Below are 26,141 nucleotides of genomic sequence, written 5' to 3'. Positions count from 1 at the left end.
AGAGGAATCACTATCTATGGCAACTGTAGCCTTAAGAAATTTATTTCTTAAAGAATAAGACTTGAAAGTCAAAATTACTCTTTGATCCTTGGGCTGCAGAATGGATATTGTATTAGCAGGCATGAAAATGACATAAATCTTGTTGTACATCTCTATCAGACCTCTTGGGTGACCAGGTGCTTTGTCAATTGAGCAATAATATTTTGAAAAGAATTTTTTTTTCTGAGTGGTAGGTCTCAATAGAGGGCTTAAAATATTCAGTAAATCATGCTGAAACAGATGTGCTGTCATCCAGGCTTTGTTTTTCCATTTATAGAGCACAGGCAGAGTAGATTTAGCTTAATTCTTAAGGGCCTTAGGATTTTTAGAATGCTAAATGAGCATTGGCTTCAACTTCAAGTCACCAGCTGAATTAACCCCTAACAAGAGAGTCAGCCTGTCCTTTGAAGCTTTGAAGCCAGGCATTGACTTCTCCTCTCTAACTATGAAAGTCCTAGATGGCACCTTCTTCCAATGTAAGGATGCTTCATCTACATTGAAAATCCATTGTTTAGTGGAGCCACCTTCATTCATTACTTACGTACATCGTCTGGATAACTTGCTGCAGCTTCTTCATCAGCACTTGCTGCTTCACCTTGCACTTTTACATTATGGAGATGGCTTCTTTCCTTAACCCTCATGAACCAGCCTCTGCTAGCTTCAAACTTTTCTTCTGCAGCTTCCTCATCAATCTCAGCCTTTGTAGAATTGAAGAGAGTTAGGGCCTTGCTCTGGATTAGGCTTTGGCTTAAGGGAATGTTGTGGCTGGTTTGATCTTCTCTCCAAACCACTGAAACTTTCTCCATATCAGCAATGAAACTGATTGTCTTTCTTATCAATCATTCGTGTGTTCACTGGAGAAGCACCTTTAATTTCCTTCAAGAACTTTTCCTTTGTATTCACAGCTTGGCTGTTTGGTGCAAGAGGCCTGGCTTTTGGCCTATCTTGGCTTTCAACATGCCTTTCTCACGATGCTTAATCATTTCTAGTTTTTGATATAAAGTGAAAGACATGAGACTCTTCCTTTCACTCGGACATTTTGAGGCCATTGTAGGGTTATTCAATGGCCTAATTTCAATATAACTGTGTCTCGGAGAATAGGGAGGCCCAAGGAGAAGCAGGCAGACGGGAACCAGTCAGTGGAGCAGTCAGAACACATACAACATTTATCGATTAAGTTCACTGTTTTATATGGGCATGGGTTCGTGGTGCCCCAAAACAATTATAATGGTAACATCAAAGATCACAGATCACAAATCACCATAACAAATATAATAATAATGAAAAAGTTTGGAAATATTGTGAGAATTACCAAAATGTGACAGAGACACAGTGTAAGCAAATGCTGTTGGAAAAATGGTAACAGTAGACTTGCTCCTTGCAGGGTTGCCACGAACCTTCAATTTGTAAAAAAACACAATATCTGAAAAGTGTGTTAAAGTTAAGCACAATAGGACTTCCCTGGTGGCACAGTGGTTGAGAGTCTGCCTGCCAATACAGGGGACATGGGTTCGAGCCCTGGTCTGGGAGGATCCCACATGCCGCGGAGCAACTAGGCCCGTGAGCCACAACTACTGAGCCTGCGCGTCTGGAGCTTGTGCTCTGCAACAAGAGAGGCCGCGATAGTGAGAGGCCCGCGCACCGCAATGAAGAGTGGCCCCCGCTCGCCGCAACTAGAGAAAGCCCTCGCACAGAAACGAAGACCCAACACAGCCAAAAATAAATAAATAAAATAAAATAAAAATAATAAATAAATAAAAGCTTAGCACAATAAAATTGAGGTCTTCCTGTATTTTGCTGTAACCAGGACTCTGTGTTACTGTGGAAGGAGCATGAGATTTTGGTCCAGAGAGACTTGGCTTTGCATTAGCAATCAGAATGACTTTGGGCAAGGCACGTCTCTCCCCAGAGCCCCAGTTTTCTCATTTGGGAAGCAAGGGTAAGGTACTCCTTGCCTTATAGCATTGTAAGCAGGATCAAATAGATAATATTTGGAAAGTGCTTTGTATACTATAAAATGTTATGCATGAGAAATATATTCTTTTTGTAACAATATATAGAGTAAGGGTCCCTGAGCACTCTAGATGGCAGTTGTGCTTCCACAAGATTTGAAGTAAATTTATGACTTAATTCATTAAATAAATTCTGTCAGGTGAATTTCTGCCAAGTCAGGAATATTTCTTAAGGGGTGTGTGTGTGCATGTGTGTGTGTGTGTGTGTGTTGAGAGTTTGATGAATGTACCAGCATATTCCCTGACCACAGAAAGCTGTTCTCAGGACTGAAATCCTGAGGATCTTGACTTTCCAGAAGCCTGGACGATTTCATTGTGTTTCGCTAGGGTGGAAAATAGTCATCAGTGGTCCAGTCATACAAGAAAACTACACGTGAAGAGAATCCAATCCATAGGAAGATTTAGAGAGTATTGAAATGCAATTTCTGGCCTACCACAGATATCTTGTCTAAAATCCCAGGGTAAACACTGAAGGCTTCACCTGTTTTTCACAGTCAATGCCTAAAGCTATAAATAGGTCTAAAGCTCATCTGTCTCCTTTTAGCAGAGAAGGGTCAAATTACAGGGGCAAAGCAAAATAATAAAATGAATGTCAGCGTGTTTTACAGTGTCAGCCAGTCATCCCTACAGTCTCCTGTCTCTTCCTTTCTACTGTGCTATCCTAGAATCAAGGATCCCAGCACAATGTCTCTGTTGAAACTTCCAGGTAGGTGTGCAAAAGTGTTTGGAGAGTTCACTGCTTTTAATATGCAATCAATCCTTTAACTATCATGTCAGCTCGGGAATCCTTTATTTAAGGTTCATAGTATTTTTAACTAATACATTTCAGGAAAAGACAAGACAAGGTTTTCAAGGGGATTTTGGTTTTTAGTTTTAGGAGGGAGGTAGTCTTCTAAAACTGCATCATGTAGTAGCATCCTTGATGATCTCAGTAGAAAACTGTGTAAGATATTTATTATCTACTCTGCTAGTCTAAACAAAACCTGTGCTGCCACACTTGGGAGAAGGGTCCTATACAATGTCTTTAGCTATACCATTAGCTGAAAATCATGAGAATAATGGCAATATTAATATTAACCTGTGTTTTCTGATGGTTCACAATCCAGGTTTGTACACAGAGTAATTTTCAAAATAATAATTTTATAAGTCTTTTTCATTATAAAAGTAATACATTTCATGTGAAATAAAAAGAGAAATTTCACTGAAAAATAAGAGTAATAAACACTCATTTAGAGAAACTGAGAAATTTAGAAAAGTAGTTATAAAAAAAAAAACCCCACAATCCTCATCATCCAAAGATAACTTTTAACATGTTAGTGTTTTTCTTTCAAATTATTTTCTTTGAAAATCTAAAGAATTTTTTTAAAAAACCACAGTTGAGATTATATTATACATGTGACTTTGTATCCTGCCCTTTTTTTGGCTTCACATTATAACTTAATCAGTTACCATGGCACTCCAAACTCTTCCTAAACATCATTTTAAATGGCTGTATAATATTCCAATTTTCTTAACCAATCCCTTAAGTTCTTTATGATTTTTTTAAGTATAAATGTGCTCTGACAATAATATTTGTACCTAAAGCTTTTTCCATGTTTAAGGATTATTTCAGTAGAATAGATTCTCAGAAATGGCTGTTTGGTAGGTGTTAACTGTTTACCAAATAATCTGTTTTCGTTTACCTGCAATCAGCATTGTATGAGAGTTTCCATCCCTCTTGATCAGGTTTTTAAAAATCACATTTTACAAAGAGTACCTTTTTAAAATTATAAACATAAATTTAAAGAGACAAATTAGAAAGGAAAAGAATACGAAGAGATATATAATAACTATATTCCCAGGGTTTTCTATTGGCAGCAAATTGTAGAAAAATGGAAGAATGAGCTTTAATAACACATCCCACCACACCCCTTTCTTATACCAACCTACCTATTTCTATTCCAAAGCACTGATTAGTAGCCACAATGATTTTTGAAAGTTGTTCATATATTTCATCTTGTTCTATTTTATTTCATACAGCTGAAGAAAAACGTAAGTATTTTGGGCTATTTTTCCTGCCATTTGCCAAAGTATCAATTTCTAAAAGATACTATTATTTAATTCAGAAGCATGGGTATTTTTCAGCAGTGTTTATTAATGATACCATTAAAAGCCAACAAAGATTTATAATGACCATAGATCTCCCGTAGCATAGCAAATGAACTCATGAATTTTCCTGCCTCCAAAAAAAAAAAAATCCCTTTTTTAAAGAGAACCTCAGAGGGCATTCATTTGATATTCTGAAATAAAATAATCTTCTCCTTTAGACATTAGTTAAGGGGATCTACTGAGTCCTGCCGTAGTAAACCCTCCTCCAATGCAAAAAATTCCATGGTGAATTTTTGTGACTGGATAAAGTGAAACCCATTTTTTATAAAATTGTAACTTTTTATGTATGTTCCCCTCCATCTCAAGTCAGACTTGTCCTTTGACAGACTGATAGTACTCATGGTGCCTCTGAGTTCCTCTATGAGATGCCATGTGGCAGATGAAAGATCTACAACCTATCTTTCCTACACGTTAATAAAGCACTGCTGAGAAATAAGCATGTTTCTCTGGGTCTGTTGGGTGAAGAAGCAAGCATGATATTTCTTTTCTCAAGAGTCTTGCACTTCCCATGTTAATAATAATAATCCTCAACTTCTGGATAGTACTGTGTAGTTTTTAAAGTATTTCTTGTTTAATCTTTACAACAATTCTCTGAAGTTGACATTATTATTATTAATATTCCTCTTTTATGATGATGAACACTGAGGCTCCTAGTGATTATATGGTTTTCCCAAGGCCACCCAGCTGTTACAGACACTTTTTCTCACTCCTAGTCCAGTGTTCTTTCTGCTTCACCACTCTACTTCTTGTTTCTATTCTCTTATCTATTCTCTGTCTAAATGTGGATGTCCTAACCTCAAGACATTGCCACTCAGATGCTCCATTATCTCAAACATGCTCAAAAAAGAACTCAGCAATTATCTATACAAACCTCAGGGAGTCATCTGTACTTTACTCCATGAATTAGGTTGTCACCAAATCTTATCTACTCACCTTTTGAAATGTCAGTTTCACTCTTTCCTTTCCCTAATCACCACCACTCCCTGAAGTATTTTTGAAAGGCAAAGCTCTTGAATTAGGAATCAAATTTCAGCTGTGGTTACATGAAGCCAAAACAATTGGTTGATTCAGTGGAAGGAAATATCAACCATATAATTTTTGGTGATAATGTAAGCTACTTCTTGAGAGTAGAGTCTCTACTTTTCAACTGTCTATAGTGACTTAGGGACATACAACCTAGTAAAAACAATGTTTAAAAACATGAAACAAATAGATATGTGCAGTCCCACATAATGGATGCTTGTTTTGGAAGACCCAGATCTCAAGCAAGTAGGATTTGGTTCCTGGGACTCCATTTCCATACTTTCCTTCCTGAGACCTCCAAGAGCATTGCCACAGACCCGTCATGACAAGCCAGTTGCATAGTCATCTTCTTTCTCCTCCTCCTCATCATCAGAGCCCACTGACCTATTTCCATTTGCTCCCCATGGTACATGAAGCCTCTTCTAATTTCTGCTTGTCATTCATCTTTTAGGTGCATGTGCTTGCCTGTGATGCTCAGGGAGGAATGATACTATTTCTGGGGAACAGTTGGCTGTGGGATGGGGAGGTATTCTCAGGTCATCAAATGTATCTACTTAGCGTTTTGTTTGTTCCTTCATGGATCTTGGTGCTTGCCAAAAAACTAGGGATAGCATCCAAAGATGCTTGTCAGTTTCAGGAAGTGCTTGAGCTCAATGAGACAAATAGATGCATGAAGTTCAGCCAATATATTGGGCTTCTCTGTTACTCTGCTGTGACAAGCCAGGTTTGAAAACTGGCTGACCTGACTGTTAGCGTTGGTGAAGTTACGAGTCAATTACTCTCATTTCCAATGTATGCTTCAGCCTATACTAAGCCATACCATTTATCATTTCCTTAATAACCCAAACCTAACCCCAAATACCAAATATCAGTCTGAGCAATGCTACCAAATTATGTCATTCAGTTTAATCTGGTGTTTTATTTTCCTTTAAAAAATTGCTCTAAAAAAGCATTTTCACATACATTATCTCACTTGATGTCACAACAGCCTTGTGAGTGAGGTTTGTAGGTTTTCGTATTCCCACTTTATACATAAGGAAACTGAAACAGGAGAAGGTGAAGGAGTTGGTAAGTACAGAACAGTACTTGAATACAGTACACTTACCTAAATTGTAATTGAAAATGTGTCATTGTGGAGACTTGTATAGACATTGAAGGGGCAGGAGTGGGGGCATCTATCTTTCTGCATGCAGTTTGCTTTGTCATCACATGAAGAATGTTTCTGTCTTCTGCTGTTGCTCCAAATATCCAGCTGTTTGCCATTCTCATTATTTGCTACCTGCTCTTTTCTGGAAATACCAAGAGATTTTAGAAGTATTGGAGGTTATAACTACTCAGATGGAAACAGATGGGTGTCTGGAAAACACAGTAGAACTTAACAGAAAAGCAGATACTTGATGGCCATCACCACCCTATATGATAAAACTGGTTGTCTTGTATCCTAAGGATCTTGGGGTTGTTCATTGCCAGGCTAAAGGTCATCCTTCCACCCGTTTTAAGAATGGAAAAATTAAGGCAAGCAAAAGTAAAATGGGCTGTCCAAAGGTCACTCATTATGGAAGGCCACATGTCCACAAGAAATGGGACTCCCAACACTAGGCAGTAAATATTAGTGATTCCTCTCCCCCCAACACCAGCACATCACCAAGTCATCAGGATTTGAAAAAAATGAGGTTGTGATGTGTGACAGAAACACAATATCTGTCTTATGAGGAAGAAAGGCCTTAAAGTACACATTTATTTCTCAGAACTATTTAGATCACTTATTTTGTTCAGGAAGAAGAACGCCAAGGACCAACAACCCTATCCACATCTCTAAAACCGTCAGAAAAACTCCACCAATCTGATAGGAAGGACTATGCTGCATGGTTACTATGAAATCAAACTTAGCCCCGCCAGAAAGAGGTGATCTTGGGTTAAGTGTTAGTCCTGCAAGAGCCCAATCCCATCTTTAGGACACTCCTAAAGTGTGCTGTGAGAATCTGACCCGTGATTCTGAGAATGGATTTCCAAGCTACCCACACAGAAACCCACTAAAGAGAGAATAGGCATGAAGCTCCACCATGTTTCTGGCACACTGGGCAGAGAGTAGGGGAGCCATGTACCCAGGGCAGTCCTTGGCACTGTGCCTTATGTGTAGCAGAAACTCTCGGATGACTCCTGAGAAAGTGCTTGAACACTAACACGCGAAAACCCCTTTTAGCTATTGATGATGCAACGCGGAGCTTTGCTGAAAAAGTGTTTGCCTCTGAAGTCAAAGATGAGGGAGGCTGTCATGAGATCTCCCCTTTTGATGTGGATGAGGTCTGTCCAATTTTGCACCATGAGATGCGCGAACACCTATTCCAGCTGGAGGCTCAGTCCACCCCCACAGAAGGCAGAAGGTAAGTGGTGTAAGTGGAATGTTTAGTACGTTGGTACACAAGGAAGGGGAAATGTCAGGGCAGATGGTTCACTCTGAATGGTGATTCAACTTGGAGGAAAAACTCTGTCAGAGTTAAACCCACACTCCCTTCAAACACACACACTAAATACACTAGGGCAAAGCGACGTGGACCAAAAAAGAAGAAAACAGTGGCCTTCCTACCTTCATCCAATCTGCCTTTAGTTGAAGCATTCCTGTTCACCCAAGCAAGAGGACATGATCTACCATGTGATTGTTCCAAACCAAAGTGGGCTGATGGCTGCTGTGCACACACTCAATTTCCACACTTATGAGTGTAGAAACTGGAACTTAAGAGCCTCATCTTTGGACTCTGTCCTTAGTCAACCTTAGTTTCGTGCTGCCTGATAGGAATCCTGCCCTCCAGCCAGTCTGACCTCCTCCAGGCCTCAGGGATACAGCCCTCTGTTTCTGCCCTCAGGCCCTGCCCATCCTATGCCTGTGATGCATAACTACTGCCTTCCCTGAACAGATCCCTCTCCACAAATTCTGTTTATTTTCCCTTCTTTGAACTACTCTGGTACTCACTACTTGTCACTATGTGCCATAGTTTAGTCCTCAAACCTGTTGTTGACCACTTACTTGGACCCCCCTCCTCAAAACACTCCCCTCCCCCAACCAGCTCCATGGGGAGAAGGTCATTCTGCAGTCCTTCCCTTGGTTTTATTTCTTTAAGGAAATAACAACAATCCACCTTCTTTGGCATCCCCCATAGGACCTAACATAGGGCATGGGTCAAAGTAGAAACTGAATAAATACATGTTGATTTGAGGAAGTAATGTTGATTAAGCAACTTACAAGTTCCAGGTAGTGTGCTAAGCATTTTATAAACATTAAATCTCACAGAAATCCTGTATGGTAGACATTATTACACCACTTTTTTAGAGAGAGAGACAGAAGCTCACAGAATTTAAGGGACATGCACCAAATGACACAGGTACTAACTGACATAGCCTGTGCTTACTGCAGCACCCAGACTGCCTGTTCTGCTGGGAGTGGGCCTCCTGTGCAGGACAGTGTCATGCTGAGAGTCTTCTAGTACATTCCCTAAGGCCCACCGTTCCAAGGTATACGAGGACGAGGACGAAAGGAACACTGTAACATGATACCCCTTTCCATAAGGTTGGATCCTATTTCTGACACCCAGCCCACATTTAATTTTCACTGTTTTTCCTCAGAATGAAATTGTATAGTGGAACATCAACTTATCACAATGAAAATCCTAATGAAGATAAAGTTAACTCTTTTTATTTTTCAATTTCAGACCCAGAAAAAAGCGTTTCTTTGGACATAAGACCATTAGTTTGTCCGTTCCACAAAGTGAAACATCTTCCACCACATTGCCCCACATTGATGAATACAGTTCTCCGTCTCCCGCTTACCAGACAGTGCCTGATTTTCAGAGAGTGCAGATCACAGGCGATTATTCCTCTGGGGTGAGTTGCTTCTTGCCCCTCACACGTAGCTGCTAGGAAGATACTCAGCTTGATTGTTTCAGCTTCTTTCCTTCCTCCCCTTCTTTTTGAGGAAGGTGTTAGCTCACCTGTCCTTTGCTATACTTCATTATCACATTTCAATACCAATATGCTATGACTTTTAAAAAAATTTTATTGAAGTATGATTGATATACAATGTTGTGTTAACTTCTACTGTACAGCAAAGTGATTCAGTTTTACATATATATATATTCCTTTTTATATTCTTTTCCATTATGGTTTATCACAGGATGCTGAATATAGTTCCCTGTGCTATACAGTAGGACCTTGTTGTTTACGATATGCTATGACTTATATTTCTGTTTTGCTTTTATCATCTCACATAATTTCTCCTCCTTTATCTCATTTGCTTGCACATGCGAATACGCAGTAGAATGTGGTGTGTGTGTTACAGAATACAGTGGACAGATTTTGAAAGAAGAACCAAAGAGAGTAGCAACTGAACTAGTCTCACTGAGGGCATCATAAAGCAGGAAAGGAAGCCTCAGGGAGGCCCGGGGGGCAGGGTGGGGAGGGGCTCTTGGGGAAAGATGGACCCAGAGCAGACCTAGAATGGAGAGACGGGCTGCAGGTAGCATTAACCAATCAAAGAAAACAGATCAGGAGAAAGAGAGAGAGAAGAGGAAAGAAGAGTTGAGAGACCAGAGAAAAGAAGATGAGAGAGGGCTTCCCTGGCAGTGCAGTGATTAAGAGTCCGCCTGCCAATGCAGGGGACATGGGTTCGAGCCCTGGTCCGGGAAGATCCCACATGCCACAGAGCAACTAAGCGCGTGTGCCACAACTACTGAGCCTGCGCTCTAGAGCCCGCGAGCCACAACTACTGAGCCCACGTGCCACAACAACTGAAGCCCGCGTGCCTAGAGCCTGTGCTCTGCAACAAAGAGAAGCTACTGCAATGAGAAGCCCGTGCACTGCAACGAAGAGTAGCCCCTGCTCGCCACAACTAGAGAAAGCCCACGCGCAGCAATGAAGACCCAACGCAGCCAAAAATAAATAAATAAATAAATTTATTTTTTTTTAAAAAAAGAAGAAGATGAGAGAGAAGTCAGAACATTCTAATGCAGCTATTGTTTTTTGACCAACTGTCCTCTCCAATTTCATCACAGATGCTTACACAGTAGATTATTGCTTGGAACAGATTCTGGTATGCCACAGGGATAGTAAACTCAGGTTGCAAGCAACTTGACCTGCCTGTCCTATCCAGAACAGTTGGTCAATAAATAAATCTCTGCCACATGGACTTGCAAAATCAGCATCATATTGGAGAAATTGCTGTTTAGCCATTGGTCTATGCTCCAAATATAGTTTTAATGACAAGTCCTAAACCCTCTTCTCATGTAACTGACCCACTAAGGGTCAGTCCCAAGATATTTAAAAATGACAGAGCAATGAAATGGACACTATTCTTGTTTATTCGTTTTCTGCATGATAACATGTGTGCTCTATAAATGGCAGGGATTTTAGATGTTAAATAACTGAAACGAAATGTTTAATAGCAACGTGGAAAACAAAGTTTGGAGAAGGCCAGAGTTCAAAAAAACCACAAATATTAAGAGACAAACTTGATCCCTATGTGCTTGGTGGAAATGAAAACAGGAATAAAAAGAAAGAAGATGAGAGGAAGGACAAGGCTCACAGAAGTAAAGGATTAGCTTCTCCTCCTATAAAAGCTGGAGGGCACCTGAAACTTTGGCCTGGAGTCTTTTTTTTTCTTTCTTTCTTTCTTTATTGTTTATTTTTATTTTTTTAAACATCTTTACTGGAGTATAATTGCTTTGAAGAACCAAGTATGTGGCTACACCTGTTGGCTGAAGGTGACTGAGCTGCTGAGCTACACTCCACCTAGTTGTGACCTGTACCTGAATCAGTCTTTGCCTTTATAACTGAACAGAGAGGTAAAGGGGGAATTAGGGCTAAGTTCCCAAGGCCATTCATCCCAGATAAACAACAAATTCAATGTAATCAGTCCTTATCGAGCACATACTCTGTGCCAGGCACTGTGTGCTAAGTGCTGAGGACGAGAAGGTGGATAAGATCCAGCTCTTGTCCTCAAGGAGCTTTTAGATGGGTGGCCCATTAGGTAGCAAAGGAACAAGCATGCTATTGGAGGCAGACCCCCAGACCCAGCACCTGTGCCAGACTCTCTTGGCCAAGGTCAGCAAGACATTAAAAAGAGTTCAACTGTTTAGGATTAATATCTGGACTTCAAACCATTGGGAACAAGCTTACATTGGTCCCAGAAAGTCTTTGGGCTCTGATGATGAGCATGCAATGATTTAGAGTTATAACTGTTTGGGCATGTCAAGCCCAGCCAGGAGTTGGGGATGGGGCCAGGGAAATAGGCCAGTTTTAGGAAATTTCCAGCAGTTCTAAGAAAATTTTACACTAGAATCTCTGTTTTTAGTCCCAGATAAAATTCTGTTCAAAACCATCCCAAAGAATGACTTCTGGGCTTCCCTGGTGGCGCAGTGGTTGAGAATCTGCCTGCTAATGCAGGGGACACGGGTTCGAGCCCTGGTCTGGGAAGATCCCACATGCCGCGGAGCAACTAGGCCCGTGAGCCACAACTACTGAGCCTGCGCGTCTGGAGCCTGTGCTCCGCAACAAGAGAGGCCGCGATAGTGAGAGGCCCGCGCACCGTGATGAAGAGTGGCCCCCGCTCGCCGCGGCTAGGGAAGGCCCTCGCACAGAAACGAAGACCCAACATAGTAATCAATCAATCAATCAATCAATCAATCTTTAAAAAAAAAAAAAAAAAAAGAATGACTTCTCACAGGATGATGTCTTGATCTGTCTCTAGCTACAGAAGGCAGTGCATGGGTGACAGGGTTTGAGGGAAGTGTGACACCTTATTCCTCCCCCAATTTTTCCCACACTGACCAGCAGGTGATTTGAGTTCTCAAATTACACCAACGTTGTCTTTCAGTTGAGATATTGTCTTCAGAAGCCCATACGTAAAATGTTCTTTTGTTACCTGGAGAAAGTATTGTCCATGTTAGAATGGGTTCTTTTAATCATATTTGTTAGATAATCACTGCTATCTAGCAAAAACCAAAAACAAATACGGGACTGTAAGGAAAGACTCATAGGACAGACACGTTTTGGCAGAAATGGAAGAGCGATGAAAACTTCAGGGCCTGCTCCTTGAGGGGGACCCAGGGCCCAAGTTGAGTGAGAAGTAGGAGCTGCTCAGCAGGGGCTGTGACACCCAGGAGAGCTGGGAGGTGCCAATGACAAGCTTTACCCACTTCTCCAATTTTCACAGGAGCTACTCTGAAATTTTCTTGGCAGGTTACGGTTGAAGATTTCGAAATGGTTTGCAAAGGTCTTTATCGGGCACTGTGTATAAGGGAGAAGTATATGCAGAAGTCGTTTCAGAGGTTTCCAAAAACCCCTTCCCAGCACTTGAGGAACATTGAGGGTGAGGCTTGGGTACCAAATGAGAGCTTCTCTCCAGGTAAGTGATGTTCTTATATAATGTCTGGAACATAGCTTTAGGTTTAACTACTAACTATTAAATGTGCCCCATGATTATAAGTAACCCAGTTTTAAGATATCATAGTCATCTTTGGCTCCACTCTCTCTCCTGCCCAAGTGCCCAATCACATGATTCAGTCTGTACAGTATCTCTCAGAACCAACTCTCTTCACCATTCCTCAAGCCCTAATTTAGGTGCATATTTCTCTTTGTCCAGATCATTGCAATAGCTTCCTAACTACTCTGTTAAATTCTAATCTCACTTCCTTTCGGTTCATCCTCACTTTGGTACCAGTTATTATAAAACAGATCTGAGCACATCCTTCTCCTGACAAAAACCTTTAACTACTCCCCCTACAAAGTTAAGTCCAGTCTTGAGCGTGGCATTCAAGGCCTACCACCATCTAGCCTTCTAACTATGTTTTATTTATCTGTTATTTATTTATTTTTGGACTTGCACACTCAATCTATTTATAAACTTACCTCCTTTACTCCACCTTTGAACTCTTTGTCCGGGTTGGAAGCATATCCTGTTGTCCATTTAGTTCAGCACATTCCTGCCCCTGTACTGTTGCCATGCCATTCCCTGTGCTGCATTGCCCTTCCTTTCACTTTTTTACTATATGTCCAAATGTCCAGATCCAGTCTCATCCTTCAAGGTGCAGCCCAACCATTATCATTTCCTTCCTTCCTCTTCCTCTGACCTCTGGATAAAAGTAAACTACATGTTTTGACTTTCCATTGCACTTTATTTACATATCTCACTTTTTACTTTCTGTCTTGTATAGTACATATTTTAAAACAATCAGATTTTAATAATTTCTATTGTATAACTGTATCATAATTTATTTAACCAATTCCTATATTTAGGCGTTTAGATTTCTGACTTTTAAAAGTTTGTTTGCAACAAGGTTACAATAAGCATCTTTATTAAGACATCTTTGTACAATTGCTCTATATCTTTAGGATTAGACTTCTAGAATTGAAATTCAGGGGAGGCAGCTATTTAAGGTTTTTGAACTATCAAATTGTTACGTTGTTAAAGATTTCCAGTTCTAGAGCTTCTCTTTAATTCCTTTTAATATTAAAATCATATTAAACATGTTCCAGTTTGGTAACTCATAACATTGGTTTGTTCATCTTCTATAGTATTGACATTTAGGATGTTTGTCTTGCCTTTGTTTCTCCTAAATTATACTTTATCTCTCTAGTATATTTAAGAGTAGGGACTCGAAAGTTTATATTTGACATAGCAATGTACTGTCTCACTTCTTTCGTGTCCCTTATCTCAGTTTTGGATAGAAAATGTGCCAACTTTTTCTTTCTTTCTTTTTTTTTTTTTGGTCATCAAAATTTATACAGCAGGTTCTTTTTTTTTTTTTTAAATATATATGTTTCTTAGTAAATTTATTTATTTATTTTTGGCTGCGTTGGGTCTTTGCTGCCGCACGTGGGCTTTCTCTAGTTGCAGCGAGCAGAGGCTCCTCTTCGTTGCGGTGTGCGGGCTTCTCACTGTTGGTGGCTTCGCTTTGTTGCAGAGCACGGGCTCTAGGCACGAGGGTTTCAGTAGTTGTGGCACGCGGACTCAGTAGTTGTGGCTCACGGGCTCTGGAGCGCAGGCTCAGCAGTTGTGGTGCACGGGCTTAGTTGCTCCGTGGCATGTGGAATCCTCCCGGACCAGGGCTCGAACCCGTGTCCCCTGCATTGGCAGGCGGATTCTTAACCACTGTGCCACCAGGGAAGCCCTATACAGCAGGTTCTTATTCGTTATCCATTTAATACATATTAGTGTATATATATCAATCCCAATCTCCCAATTCATCACACCACCACACCCAAACTTTTTCTTTCTATATTATTTTTCTCACTCTGGCTGTCTTACAAACAGGAGAATTTCTGATGCCTTGGGCACATACTTGTTGAAAGTAAAAGAAGTGCTTTAAAGGCTGTGACAGTATGGAATTTGTTCTTGGCTTTCTTAGGTTGAAATTGTTATCAGTGGAAAGAAGGGGACCTTTATCCACATGATCCCTTCTCAAATCCTTTAGCAAAAATTGCATGTGCTTTAAAAGGTGGGAAGTATATTATAATTACAATAAGAATTACAACTCTTTAGGCTTCCCTGGTGGCGCAGTGGTTGAGAGTCTACCTGCCAATGCAGGAGACACGGGTTCGAGCCCTGGTCTGGGAAGATCCCACATGCCGCGGAGCAACTGGGCCCGTGAGCCACAACTACTGAGCCTGCGCATCTGGAGCCTGTGCTCCGAAACAGGAAAGGCCACGACAGTGAGAGGCCCGCGCACCGCGATGAAGAGTGGCCCCCGCTCGCCGCAATTGGAGAAAGCCCTCGCACAGAAACGAAGACCCAACACAGCCAAAAATAAATAAACAAATAAATTTATAAAAAAAAAAAAAGAATTACAACTCTTAGAATTTATATTTATATTAAAAACCACTCTAGATGGAGCACAAAGGATTTTAGGGCCATGAGACTATTCTGTACGGTACTAAAACGGTAGATACATGTCATTATGCATTTGTCAAAACTAATAGATAAAAGGTACACCACCAAGAGTGAACCCTAAGGCAAACAACACTATGGACTTTGGGTGATCATGCCGTGTCCATGTAGGTTCATCGATTGTAACAAATGTTCCGCTCTGATTTGAGGTGTTGACAGCGGGGGAGGCTGTGCATGTGTTGGGACAGGGGGTGTGGGGACTCTGTACTTGGCGCCCAATTTTGCTGTGAACCTAAAACTGCTCTAAAAAATTAAGTCTATTAAAAAATAACCACTCTAAATTAAGACTGATAGAGAAGCTTGGTTTAAATAAGGAAAAGGCCCAAACTCTAGTTTTTAACGGTAGTTTTACTTTTATTTCTACATAGTCATCTCAAATGTTAATAAAATGCTCTTAACAGGAAGACTTTAACAACTTTAATAAATAACGAAAATGGTTTGTAAGTAGTATTGCAATTATATAAACAGCAATTCTGAAGAACTTGAAAATTATTCTTACACTAGATAAAATGTTATAGTTATTTTATACTACTAATTTAGTCACCTTTGGGAAATAATGTAAAAATAAACTTTAGCTTAGCTCTGGGTAATTACAACTTATGACATACAGAATTCCATACAAATGAGATCTTACAGTATTTAACTTTGGTTATTTTTATGTGGTCATTCATCCTATGTGCTGATATATTATTGTGTGTTTTATTGAAAAAGTCTTTACCCCTCCTATGAAGAAGAGAGAAGACCCCTTCCGAACAGATAACCTCCCAGAAAACCTCGGTTATCACCTCAAAATGAAGGACGGTGTGGTTTACATCTATCCTAATGAAGAAGCAGCCAGCAAAGAGGAGCCTAAGCCACTTCCTTACCCAAATCTGGACACCTTCTTAGATGATATGAATTTTTTACTTGCTTTAATTGCCCGAGGACCCGTGTAAGTGTTAAGACCTAAACTACTGCTACTATTACTACTACTGACAGTAAGGCTACGTATTAATTAATTGCTTACAAGGTTCAAACACTATGTTAAAACCTTCATGTGCGTTGTTTCTTTTTCTCCTCACAATCGTTCTATGAGGTGGGTATTTTTATAACTCCCAATTTACACGCTGAGACTTTGACGAGTTAAGTGATTTGCCCAAAGTCACACAGGTGGCTGAGACAGGCTTTGAGCCCCAATCCTCCCTCATTATTATTTATGTACAATTTTGATGAAAAGATTAAGTCCTTGGAGCCCAATACTTTTCAAGTTAGATTAATGCAGAGTAAGCCAGTTCCATTTGGAAACAAACATAATTGTTTTCTACAGGTTATAAGGGTCCTGATGGTTTTGAAATTGTGACTGTTTTCCTTAAATGTTTGGAATTTTTTACAATCATGATTTAATTTTCACAGTAAGACCTATACCCACCGGCGCCTGAAGTTCCTCTCCTCCAAGTTCCAGGTCCATCAGATGCTCAACGAGATGGATGAGTTGAAGGAGCTGAAGAGCAACCCCCACCGGGATTTTTACAACTGCAGGAAGGTAAACATATTCGCTGCTCAGGGGTCATCCCTGGACAAAATCATTAATCCACTTATTTCTTGAACAGGACAAGAAAGATACTGTTTTTCTGATTCATGTAAGATTTCTGCAGGTTCAGTAGAATTTCATGAAAGCAAATAGATGATGTCTAAAAGATTAAAATGCCTTTTCTACTGTTTTCCGCATAGAAAGGTTTATCACATTATTGCCATACAAAATTATAGTTATCATCAACAACAAAAATAATAAAAACGAATAGAACCTCAAAAACCGCTACTCTAGGATTTGAAAGGTCTTCATTCTAGTCCTCTTTCTTCTACTTCCTGACTGGAAGACATTGGGAGGAGGGGAGTGATTAAATATTTCTGAGTTTCAGTTTCCTCATTTGTAAAACTGGGAAATATACCTGCTCAAGCTAGCTCACAAGAGGATTGTGAACAGCAAATGGAAAACTAATCAACTAGAAACACTTCCAAGATGTGTTCTGACCACTTAAGTGATTGCAAGGAAGTGGGAGTAGGAAATATATGAGCAGAGGTTTGGGACCAAACCCTGGCTCAGCCACCTGTATAACCTTGGGCAAATTACTTAATCTATCAAAACTTCCGCTTATAAAATTGTACTCATAAAAATACCTAACTCATAAGTGCCATCGCTGTGCCATGGCTCCATCATTTCAACCTTTCTCCCTTTGGGGCTGAAAGCTGTAGCAGCTGCTTCACTTCCAGCTGTGTCTCATGGGTGGAGAACTGTCCCCAAGACTTTTGTGTGGATCAAATGTAGGAAGTAAATTTGATGCACAGATATCCAAGAGAAGCAGGCAATATTATTGTATCCAGCCTAACCTTTCACATCCTCACAAGGGCTCAAAAAGGTGCTATGGGTTCATTTTTTGCTCGGCCACCTCCACCAGCTGCGAGGTCACACCCCTATCATATACTCCTTTCTCCCATCACAGTGGGATTGGCAGGCACCACAGAGCAGCATAACTCAAGCTGATTGTTGGTTTTTCTTTCTCTGAATGTACACACAGGTGGATACCCATATCCATGCAGCCGCTTGCATGAACCAGAAACATCTATTGCGCTTTATTAAGAAATCCTACCAAGTTGATGCTGACAGAGTGGTCTATAGCAGCAAGGAGAAAAATCTGACCCTAAAGGAACTTTTTGCTAAATTAAAAATGCATCCCTACGACCTGACTGTTGATTCTCTGGATGTTCATGCTGTAGGTTGAAAAGATAATGTCAGTTTCATCTAATACTCAGAGCTCCACACGCCTTTCTCCTACAAACTCTCCCTTCTCAGAGCCCGCTAAACTACGTGGGCTAACCATGCTGACTGAAAGAACCCGTGGACAACTTTGAGGTTCTCTCATTGTCAGCTGTATTGGATTCCATTCTTGGAGCCCAAGCCCTTCTCCTGTTTTGTTTTTTGTTTTTTTTTTATAAATTTATTTTATTTATTTTATTTTTGGCTGTGTTGGCTCTTTGTTGCTGTGCGCGGGCTTTCTCTAGTTGTGGCGAGCTAGGGCTACTCTTCATTGCGGTGCGCATGCTTCTCATTGTGGTGGCTTCTCTTGTTGCGGAGCACGGGCTCTAGACACGGGCTTTAGTAGTTGCAGCACGCAGGCTCAGTAGTTGTGGCTCATGGGCTCTAGAGCACAGGCTCAGTAGTTGTGGCACACTGGCTTAGTTGCTCCGCGCCAAGCCCTTCTCCTGTTACCAGGCCCCTGTTCCTTGTGGCCATTCCCTAACTCTCTGTGTTCAGGCAGCTCTGATAAAGATACACTTGTGCTCCTGTTTCCTGATGCAGGGACGTCAGACTTTCCAGCGTTTTGATAAGTTCAATGACAAATACAATCCTGTAGGAGCAAGTGAGCTACGGGACATCTACCTGAAAACAGACAATTACATTAATGGGGAATATTTTGCCACTATCATCAAGGTGAGGAGAAATCAACCAGATCTACGGTACCTGGCCTGGTTCTTGAGGAGGGGGAAGAAGAGAGGGAGGGAAGGAAGGAGAAAAGAGGGAAGGAAGGAAGGAGGGAAGAAGAAAGGGAGGGAGGGAAGAAGGAGAGAGGGAAAAAAGGAAGGAATAAAGAGGGAAGGAAGGAAGGAAAGAAGGGAGGGAGGGAGGGAGGAAGGGTGCTATCCCTGGGGTCAGGCAATACACAAATGAATGTGATAATTTCTTCTGAAACATTCACTGTAATGATTTTAAAAGACCTTGATTCCTAGGACAGAGACACTAAGGGTGTGGATTTGGGATTAAGGACCTGGCTCTTCCAGGCTTTTGGAGTTGTAATTTCAGGAAGAATTAGGATCAGAATCCATCCTGATCTTCATGACACCTGAACATTAGGAGGCAGGAATGACAGGTGCAGTTGGGAGATGTGTGTTTTGGGAGATAGGGGGCATATGAAAAGCTGAATTTCTTTTGCAGCAGTGCCTTGGGATTTCATCATCTTTAGTCTGACTCTTTTTCTCTCTAGACTCCATTACACCCTATCAGTCCTTTAGCCCGACTAGCTCCCCCTCACCTCTCAGGCTCCTTACATCTTAACCTTGATAGTTTTCCTCCGACTTCCTTTCACATTTCCTCTGTTCTTCTTAGTACCCATCTCCTCTCCCTAGACCCCACAGGTTTAGACCCCTGAGGGACCTGTGGGAATTCCTGGCTTTGGACTTCTCTCTTGGCTTTGCAGGAGGTAGGTGCAGACTTGGTGGACGCCAAGTACCAGCACACTGAGCCCCGCCTGTCTATCTACGGCCGCAGTCCTGATGAGTGGAGCAAACTCTCCACCTGGTTCGTCCGAAACCACATCTACTGCCCCAACATGACATGGATGATCCAGGTCCCCAGGATCTAGTATGTACCCACCCACTGGAAACCCTAAAGCCTGCCTTCATCCCACCTGCCTCACCTCCTCCACACCAACAAGGAATGTGCAGCACATCTGGACAGAAATAAGCTTTGTTAAACAGCACTCAGTACTGGGGCCCGGGTGCCTGGTTTTGTCCACTCTGGGTTTAGCACTCTCAATGACAGACAGGAGTTAGGAGGATCATTTCAGTTCAGTTTTCTAACCAGGTATTTTGGTTTTGTTTTTTAAAACAGGGGACTTTATGCAGATCACAAAATAACTTATTGAGAATGATTAAGACTTAGGATAAGAACTATATACATTTTACTACACATTTTCTTTCTCTTGGTCTTCCTCTGTGTCCAGTTCACTCTTTCCCATGCGCATCTGTACGGGGGTGTACCTTTCTTGTATCAGAACCTCTACCACTGTCTGCCAATTGTCTCATCTACAAGTGCTCAAGTTCTCCATAATTAATGAGTATTTATCAATAGTATTATCACCTGCTAATTACTCACTGCCCTCAGGGATGTTCATATCATTGATCTTTTATCCAACTTAAGTGTTTATATATTGTCTGGCCACCTACCTCCATGCTCTGTGTGCCCTGTGACAATGCAAAAGTTTTATCCTGTCTCTTTAGCCAAAAAAAAAGTAACTTTCTGACTGGAGTAAAACATCCTGCCTAATATCATTAAGGCAGAGATATTAAGGCATTAGAGTGTGGTGGTTAGAAGCATGGGCCCTGGCTCTGGACTGGCTATGCTTGAATCCTGGCTCTACCACTTACTAGCTGTGTGACTTTTGGCAAGTTGCATGACCTCTCTGTGCCTTAGTTTCATCATCTTTAAAATGGGGTCATAATGGTACCTAATTTATTGTGTTTTATGAGGATTAAATTAGCTCATACTTCTGGCCACTTAAAAGAGTGGACGGCATATATTGAGTGCCATATAAAAATTTGTTAGATTGCCCCCTGGCTACAGCATATCAGAGGTGTTCTTGATAACTGTTTCATGCTCACGATACCACACACATAAAAGTCATTGAACCTTTCATGACAGAGTTCCCATACTCTTCATTTTCTATCTGGACTTAGCTGTGAACGTTTAGTTTTCTTACCACAGAGGATTTGTAGAAGATATAGGGGCATGTGGTCCAGCAAGAAATTTATACCTCCTATTCCAAACCCAAACTGAATCCTTCTTTATGGGTAACCAAGAAGAATGTACCAGAGTGGGGCTTCCCTGGTGGCTCAGTGGTTAAGAATCCGCCTGCCAATGCAGGGGACACGGGTTCGCGCCCTGGTCTGGGAAGATCCCACATGCCGCGGAGCAACTAAGCCCGTGAGCCACAACTACTGAGCCTGCGCTCTAGAGCCCGTGCTCCGTAACAAGAGAAGCCACCGCAATGAGAAGCCCGCGCACCACAATGAAGAGTGACCTCCGCTCGCCCCAAGTAGAGAAAGCCCACGTGCAGCAACGAAGACCCAATGCAGCCAAAAATAAATAAATAAATAAAATTTAAAAATAAGAATGTACCAGAGTGGACCTAGGATGGAGACACTAGGTCTTCTCCTGAACATGGCATTTAGTCCTTTGCTTGCCTTTGGTCCTTTGCTTTGAACTGTCAGTCCAAAAAAGCTTTACCTCCTAAATTCTCTTCATTCCTGCCTCTAGTGATGTGTTCCGATCTAAGAATTTCCTTCCACACTTCGGAAAGATGCTGGAGAATATTTTCATGCCAGTGTTTGAGGCAACCATCAACCCCCAGGCTCACCCAGACCTCAGTGTCTTCCTCAAGCATGTAAGCATGGCCCTGAAGGCCTTCCTATGGCTGCACATGACAGCCCGCCTACCTAGCCATGATTAATTCTTGATGCTTATCTCTGACATTTGGTCCTTGCCTTTGGAAGCTGAAAGTTTGTCTGAGGGCTGGCACCCTGCGTTCAGACTGAACCCATTACGTGGCTCACTCTTTTTGACAGATTACTGGCTTCGACAGCGTGGATGATGAGTCCAAACACAGTGGCCACATGTTCTCCTCCAAGAGCCCTAAGCCCCAGGAGTGGACCATGGCAAAGAATCCATCTTACACTTACTATGCCTACTATATGTACGCAAACATCACGGTGCTCAACAGCCTGAGAAAGTAAGTAGATGAGAACTGGAGCTAGAAGGAGAATCTAACACACCTCTTTCCTCATACAGTGGCACCCTAGGTGGTTGAGGGCCTATGCTGCTGGGATGCTGCCAGCTGGCCCAGAGCAGAAATTTCTTTCCCTTGCTTTTTTCTTCGGTTTCTTTATTTATTTAGGGGCAGGAATGGACAGTTTGGAGCCTTCAGTAACTTTCACAGTTCCTTTTCTTTGGAAGTTTAGGAATTTACACTAATCACTGTGCAATTTATTATAAAATTCCATACATTTTACCCTTCTTGATGTATCTGGGTAAGGAATAAATAGAGGACTATCATAATGGGGTTTTCTGGAAATGTTTCCCCGCTAAAGTGTGAGTAGGAGAAACAACAACATGGTGATATTGGTAAACTTTGGGTGGAAACTGAAGATGCTTCTGTTCAGGTAATCAAAACTTTCCTTCATACCCTCATATCCTATGTTGTCTCTTTTTTCAAAAAGACTGTGTTTGGGAAGAATTAAGATTATGATTTGGAATTGTCAGTTTTGCTGAATATTTTGGATACCCCACTCCCTTTCACTCCCTTTCAGAGTGTTCTGGTGTTTCCTACCAGATTTTCTTATAAATCACTCTATGCCCAGAATTGTTGCCAGGTCCCAGTCAGTCACCTGTGATTGCTATAGTAGCTCCCTTTCCCTAGGGAACGAGGCATGAATACGTTTCTGTTCCGACCTCACTGTGGGGAAGCTGGAGCTCTCACCCATCTCATGACAGCATTCATGACAGCAGATAATATCTCTCATGGCTTGAATTTGAAAAAGGTGAGTTGGAAGCTCTCTTCTCAATATTAACTTTTATATTGGAGCTAGAGGAACAGAATTTTTTCCCTTATCATTTTGTCACAAGTCATTATCAACACTGGAATCAAATTAAAGTAGAGCAAAAAAAAGCTTTTTGAGATTATTTAGTGCATTTCATTTTACAGAGGCCCGGAGAAGTAAAGGAACTTGCTCAAGATTACCTAGCTAGTTGGTGGCAGGGAGGAGTTAATGCAGATCGCCTGACTCGCGTTTTAGAACTCTGACAAGGGATAAATCAGAGGCAGCTTGGCTTACCTGAAACTGGTTTTCACCAGATTTCATGTTATAGCATGTTTTAAAATGCCTCTGGTGTGAGTCAGAACTTTCTTGTAAAGAAAAAAAATGTTTCAAGGTGAAGTCTTTTGCCTAAGATGGGCCATCTAACTTAGACAATTAAAACGCAAACAACTGGGTTTGACTCAATGCTTCTGAAAATTGATCCCAAATAAATTTCTTCTAAATAGTATTTACATTTAAAAACTAGCATTCTTCTTTACAAGGGGATTTAAAGAATAGGTGATAATTTTGTTGAAAGGTAAAACTTGAGGTAACCAGGAGGTTTTTACTTTTCTAGTTTGTATCCCTTTTTCAACATTAAAAAAATTTTTTTTCACTCTTCCTTTACAGAGTCCTGTGTTACAGTATTTGTTCTTCTTAGCCCAGATTCCCATCGCTATGTCGCCATTAAGTAACAACAGCTTATTTCTAGAATATGCCAAAAATCCTTTTTTAGATTTCCTCCAGAAAGGGCTAATGATCTCACTGTCTACAGATGACCCGATGCAATTCCACTTCACCAAGGTACACATATCGAATTTTGAGTAATACAAGTATATTTTTGCTGAAATGTTGTTTACCACCCAGATTTTAAAGTCGAATCAAGATATTTCATTATTCTTTTGGTGCTGGATGTGGGTTATTTCTTTTAATGCATTCCTTTTTCTTCCTCTCTTCTTCTTTTTTTTTTTTTGGCCTCATTTAAATAAATAACCCAAGGAGCCCCTAATGGAAGAATATGCCATTGCTGCACAAGTCTTCAAGCTGAGTACCTGCGATATGTGTGAAGTGGCAAGAAACAGTGTTCTGCAATGTGGAATTTCTCATGAGGTAGACCTGCCCTTGATTGGCTGTCCTTCTGAGTTTAGAATTTGGTAACTTGAATATTGAAAAATTAGTTGGGGAAACATGTTGAAAAATTATTTCACAAATCATGTGCAGTTACTATGGACAGGGGCTAGAAAAAATTATTCTGTCTCTCTGGCCATGCTTTTTGGGCAAGGGAAATAAAATATACTTGATTTCTCAGCAGACCTTGCATATTGAGGTACTGGATGAGTGCTTTTAATGGTTTATTGTTTTCCTCTTGCCCATAGCTAGCATAAGGAAGGAATCTTTGTGGAGGATGTAATTATTGTCTATATCAGGGTAAAAAGAGACAACAATCATTCTGTTTCCTTTTCTCTTATAGGAGAAAGCAAAGTTTCTGGGCGACAATTACCTTGAAGAAGGCCCTACTGGAAATGATATCCGAAAGACAAATGTGGCCCAAATCCGCATGGCCTATCGCTACGAAACCTGGTGTTATGAACTTAATTTAATTGCTGAAGGCATTAAATCAGGAGAATAAAACAAATAAACCAAATAATAATATGGGTGAGATTTTCATTGTAGAGTGTGAATAACAATAGTTACCAGTTATTGAATCCCTACTACAAGCCAAAGATTGTATTGGATATTGTTCCATTGACATTATTTCATTTAATGTTTTGCACAACTTTATAGGTATTATTACCTCCATTTTGGGGAAGAGGAGTAAACTGAGGTTGGTGAAGTTAATAACCTGCACAATTGTACAACACAGGGAATATAGCCTATTTTTTATAATAACTGTAAATGGAATATAACCTTTAAAAATTATGAATCACTATGCTGTACACCTGTAACATATAGTAGTGTACATCAACTATACCTTAATTAAAAAAAGAAATGACCTTTGATAAAAAAAATAAGCTGCATAAGGAAGCACCTAGTGAGAGGTAGCAATGGAGACCTGGGTTTTTCTGACTCTTGAGTCTCCATGACTTCCAGGCAAAACGGTTATTAAGGCAGGGCAAAAATGCAAGCAAATGATGGGACTTCCCTTGTGGTCCAGTGGTTAAGACTCTGCACTCCCAATGCAGGGGGCCCGGGTGCAATCCCTGGTCAGGGAACTGGATCCTGCATACCGCAACTAAAATATCCTGTTTGCCGCAACTAAGACCTGGCACAGCCAAATAAATAAATAAATATTTAAAAAAAAACAAAAACAAGCAAATGATTTGATATAAGGAGAATGTAGGCTTTTGGTTTATAGAATGAAACTTGCTATAGGCACTTAGACTTCTGAAAACTCCTTTTGACAGGATACATCTGAAGGGTGGCTTTCTTAGACAAAAATAGAACAGGTGTACCCCAAGATAGAAAATCTGTAATTATGAGTTATTATACTTATGCAGAATTTATCTTACGAAAGGATTCTTAGTTTTAAGGATATAATTGACAATAAAGTTATAGTCAGCTGTAGTGGTACGTTTTAAATGATTTCACTTACCAAAATAAGATACACATGTAACTTTTTAGAAACATTCCTGTTACTCAAGGTCAGGTGGAATTCAATCCAATTAGCCAGACCATACTTCTATACATATACAGTTGTGCTGCCATCTAGTGGTTGGGCTGATACTTCATTCCACTTATTCAATAAACAATTACTGATCAAACATCTAAAGTACCAGGTACTATTCTAGGCAGCAAAGGTATAAAGAATAAGATTTCACTTCTACTCTCAAGTTATTCACAGCAAGAAGTTATAGCATGAGTAGATACAAATGTGAAAAAGAGCATTTTGTGAAACATCTCAGAAAGTAATGACGTTTCAAATGGAAAAAAAATTAAAAGCAAATTCCTGCATGCTTCCACATTCTGTACAGGTAGCCATAAGCATAGGCGTGATCCCAACAGCATGTTTGTACTAGCCCTGGTGTTAGAATGCTCTCCCTGGTTTCTGAAGCTGAAGTTCTGTTTGCTGAGTATTTGTAAGTCCCTTGGAAAACCTGATTTTATTTTACCTTGGCCTCTTTGTCATCAAAATAATATAAATTGCCAAATTAAACTTTCTATTCTCAGATTTTAAAAGGCATTAACTACCATTATGTATATCTCCATCTTACCCATGAGAGGGCAGTAGAATACATACATGTTAATTCATTTATTAAATCCATGCAGATTTGGTTTCCAATTTGGTACTTGGAATTCGATCTGCTCATTTTGTCATATAATCTCCTGGAATTCAAAGTTTGAACTTTGAAATAAATTTGAATTTTAAAATAAATTCCAAAGCCACCCTATTCTAGCCCCAAATTTTATCTTAAACAATTGTTTGGGAAGTTTTCTAAATACATAAGTGTTTTTTTGGTGGTGAGCAGGAGGAGTCCATAAAGATCAGTGTTCAAAATTTACTACAAATTTATTTCCTCATTGAGACATGATTAAAAATATGTCTTGTCATTCCTCTTTTTTCCCCCCCCCATCACAGAAGAGACTTCCTGTTTCAT

At 40.5% G+C, this 26,141-nt stretch overlaps 1 protein-coding gene across 3 annotated transcripts; it reads left to right on the top strand.

Moving 5' to 3' along the window:
• The first annotated feature begins 2,653 nt into the window (after positions 1-2,653).
• AMPD1 (adenosine monophosphate deaminase 1) lies at positions 2,654-24,198 on the top strand. Of its 3 annotated transcripts, XM_007169352.3 has the most exons (16): positions 2,721-2,757; positions 4,071-4,082; positions 7,426-7,606; positions 8,930-9,101; positions 12,453-12,618; positions 15,871-16,090; positions 16,552-16,681; positions 17,715-17,909; positions 18,497-18,628; positions 19,392-19,555; positions 21,230-21,356; positions 21,538-21,701; positions 22,389-22,509; positions 23,176-23,349; positions 23,545-23,655; positions 24,017-24,198. In XM_007169352.3, the coding sequence occupies exons 1-16, from the start codon at positions 2,736-2,738 to the stop codon at positions 24,173-24,175; spliced, it is 2,250 nt and encodes a 749-aa protein (XP_007169414.2). In that variant the 5' UTR covers positions 2,721-2,735; the 3' UTR covers positions 24,176-24,198. The 3 variants fall into 3 exon arrangements, with proteins under 3 accessions (XP_057406574.1, XP_007169414.2, XP_057406579.1); XM_057550591.1 differs by lacking the exon at positions 4,071-4,082 and having other exon boundaries at positions 2,654-2,757; XM_057550596.1 differs by lacking the exon at positions 2,721-2,757 and having other exon boundaries at positions 4,001-4,082.
• Positions 24,199-26,141: the final 1,943 nt, after the last annotated feature.

The sequence above is a fragment of the Balaenoptera acutorostrata genome, chromosome 1 (assembly GCF_949987535.1).
Source record: "Balaenoptera acutorostrata chromosome 1, mBalAcu1.1, whole genome shotgun sequence".
In the NCBI taxonomy this organism is placed as follows: domain Eukaryota; kingdom Metazoa; phylum Chordata; class Mammalia; order Artiodactyla; family Balaenopteridae; genus Balaenoptera; species Balaenoptera acutorostrata.
The sequence above is the reverse complement of the archived record's forward strand: the minus strand, read 5'-3'. Positions and strand labels throughout refer to the sequence as shown.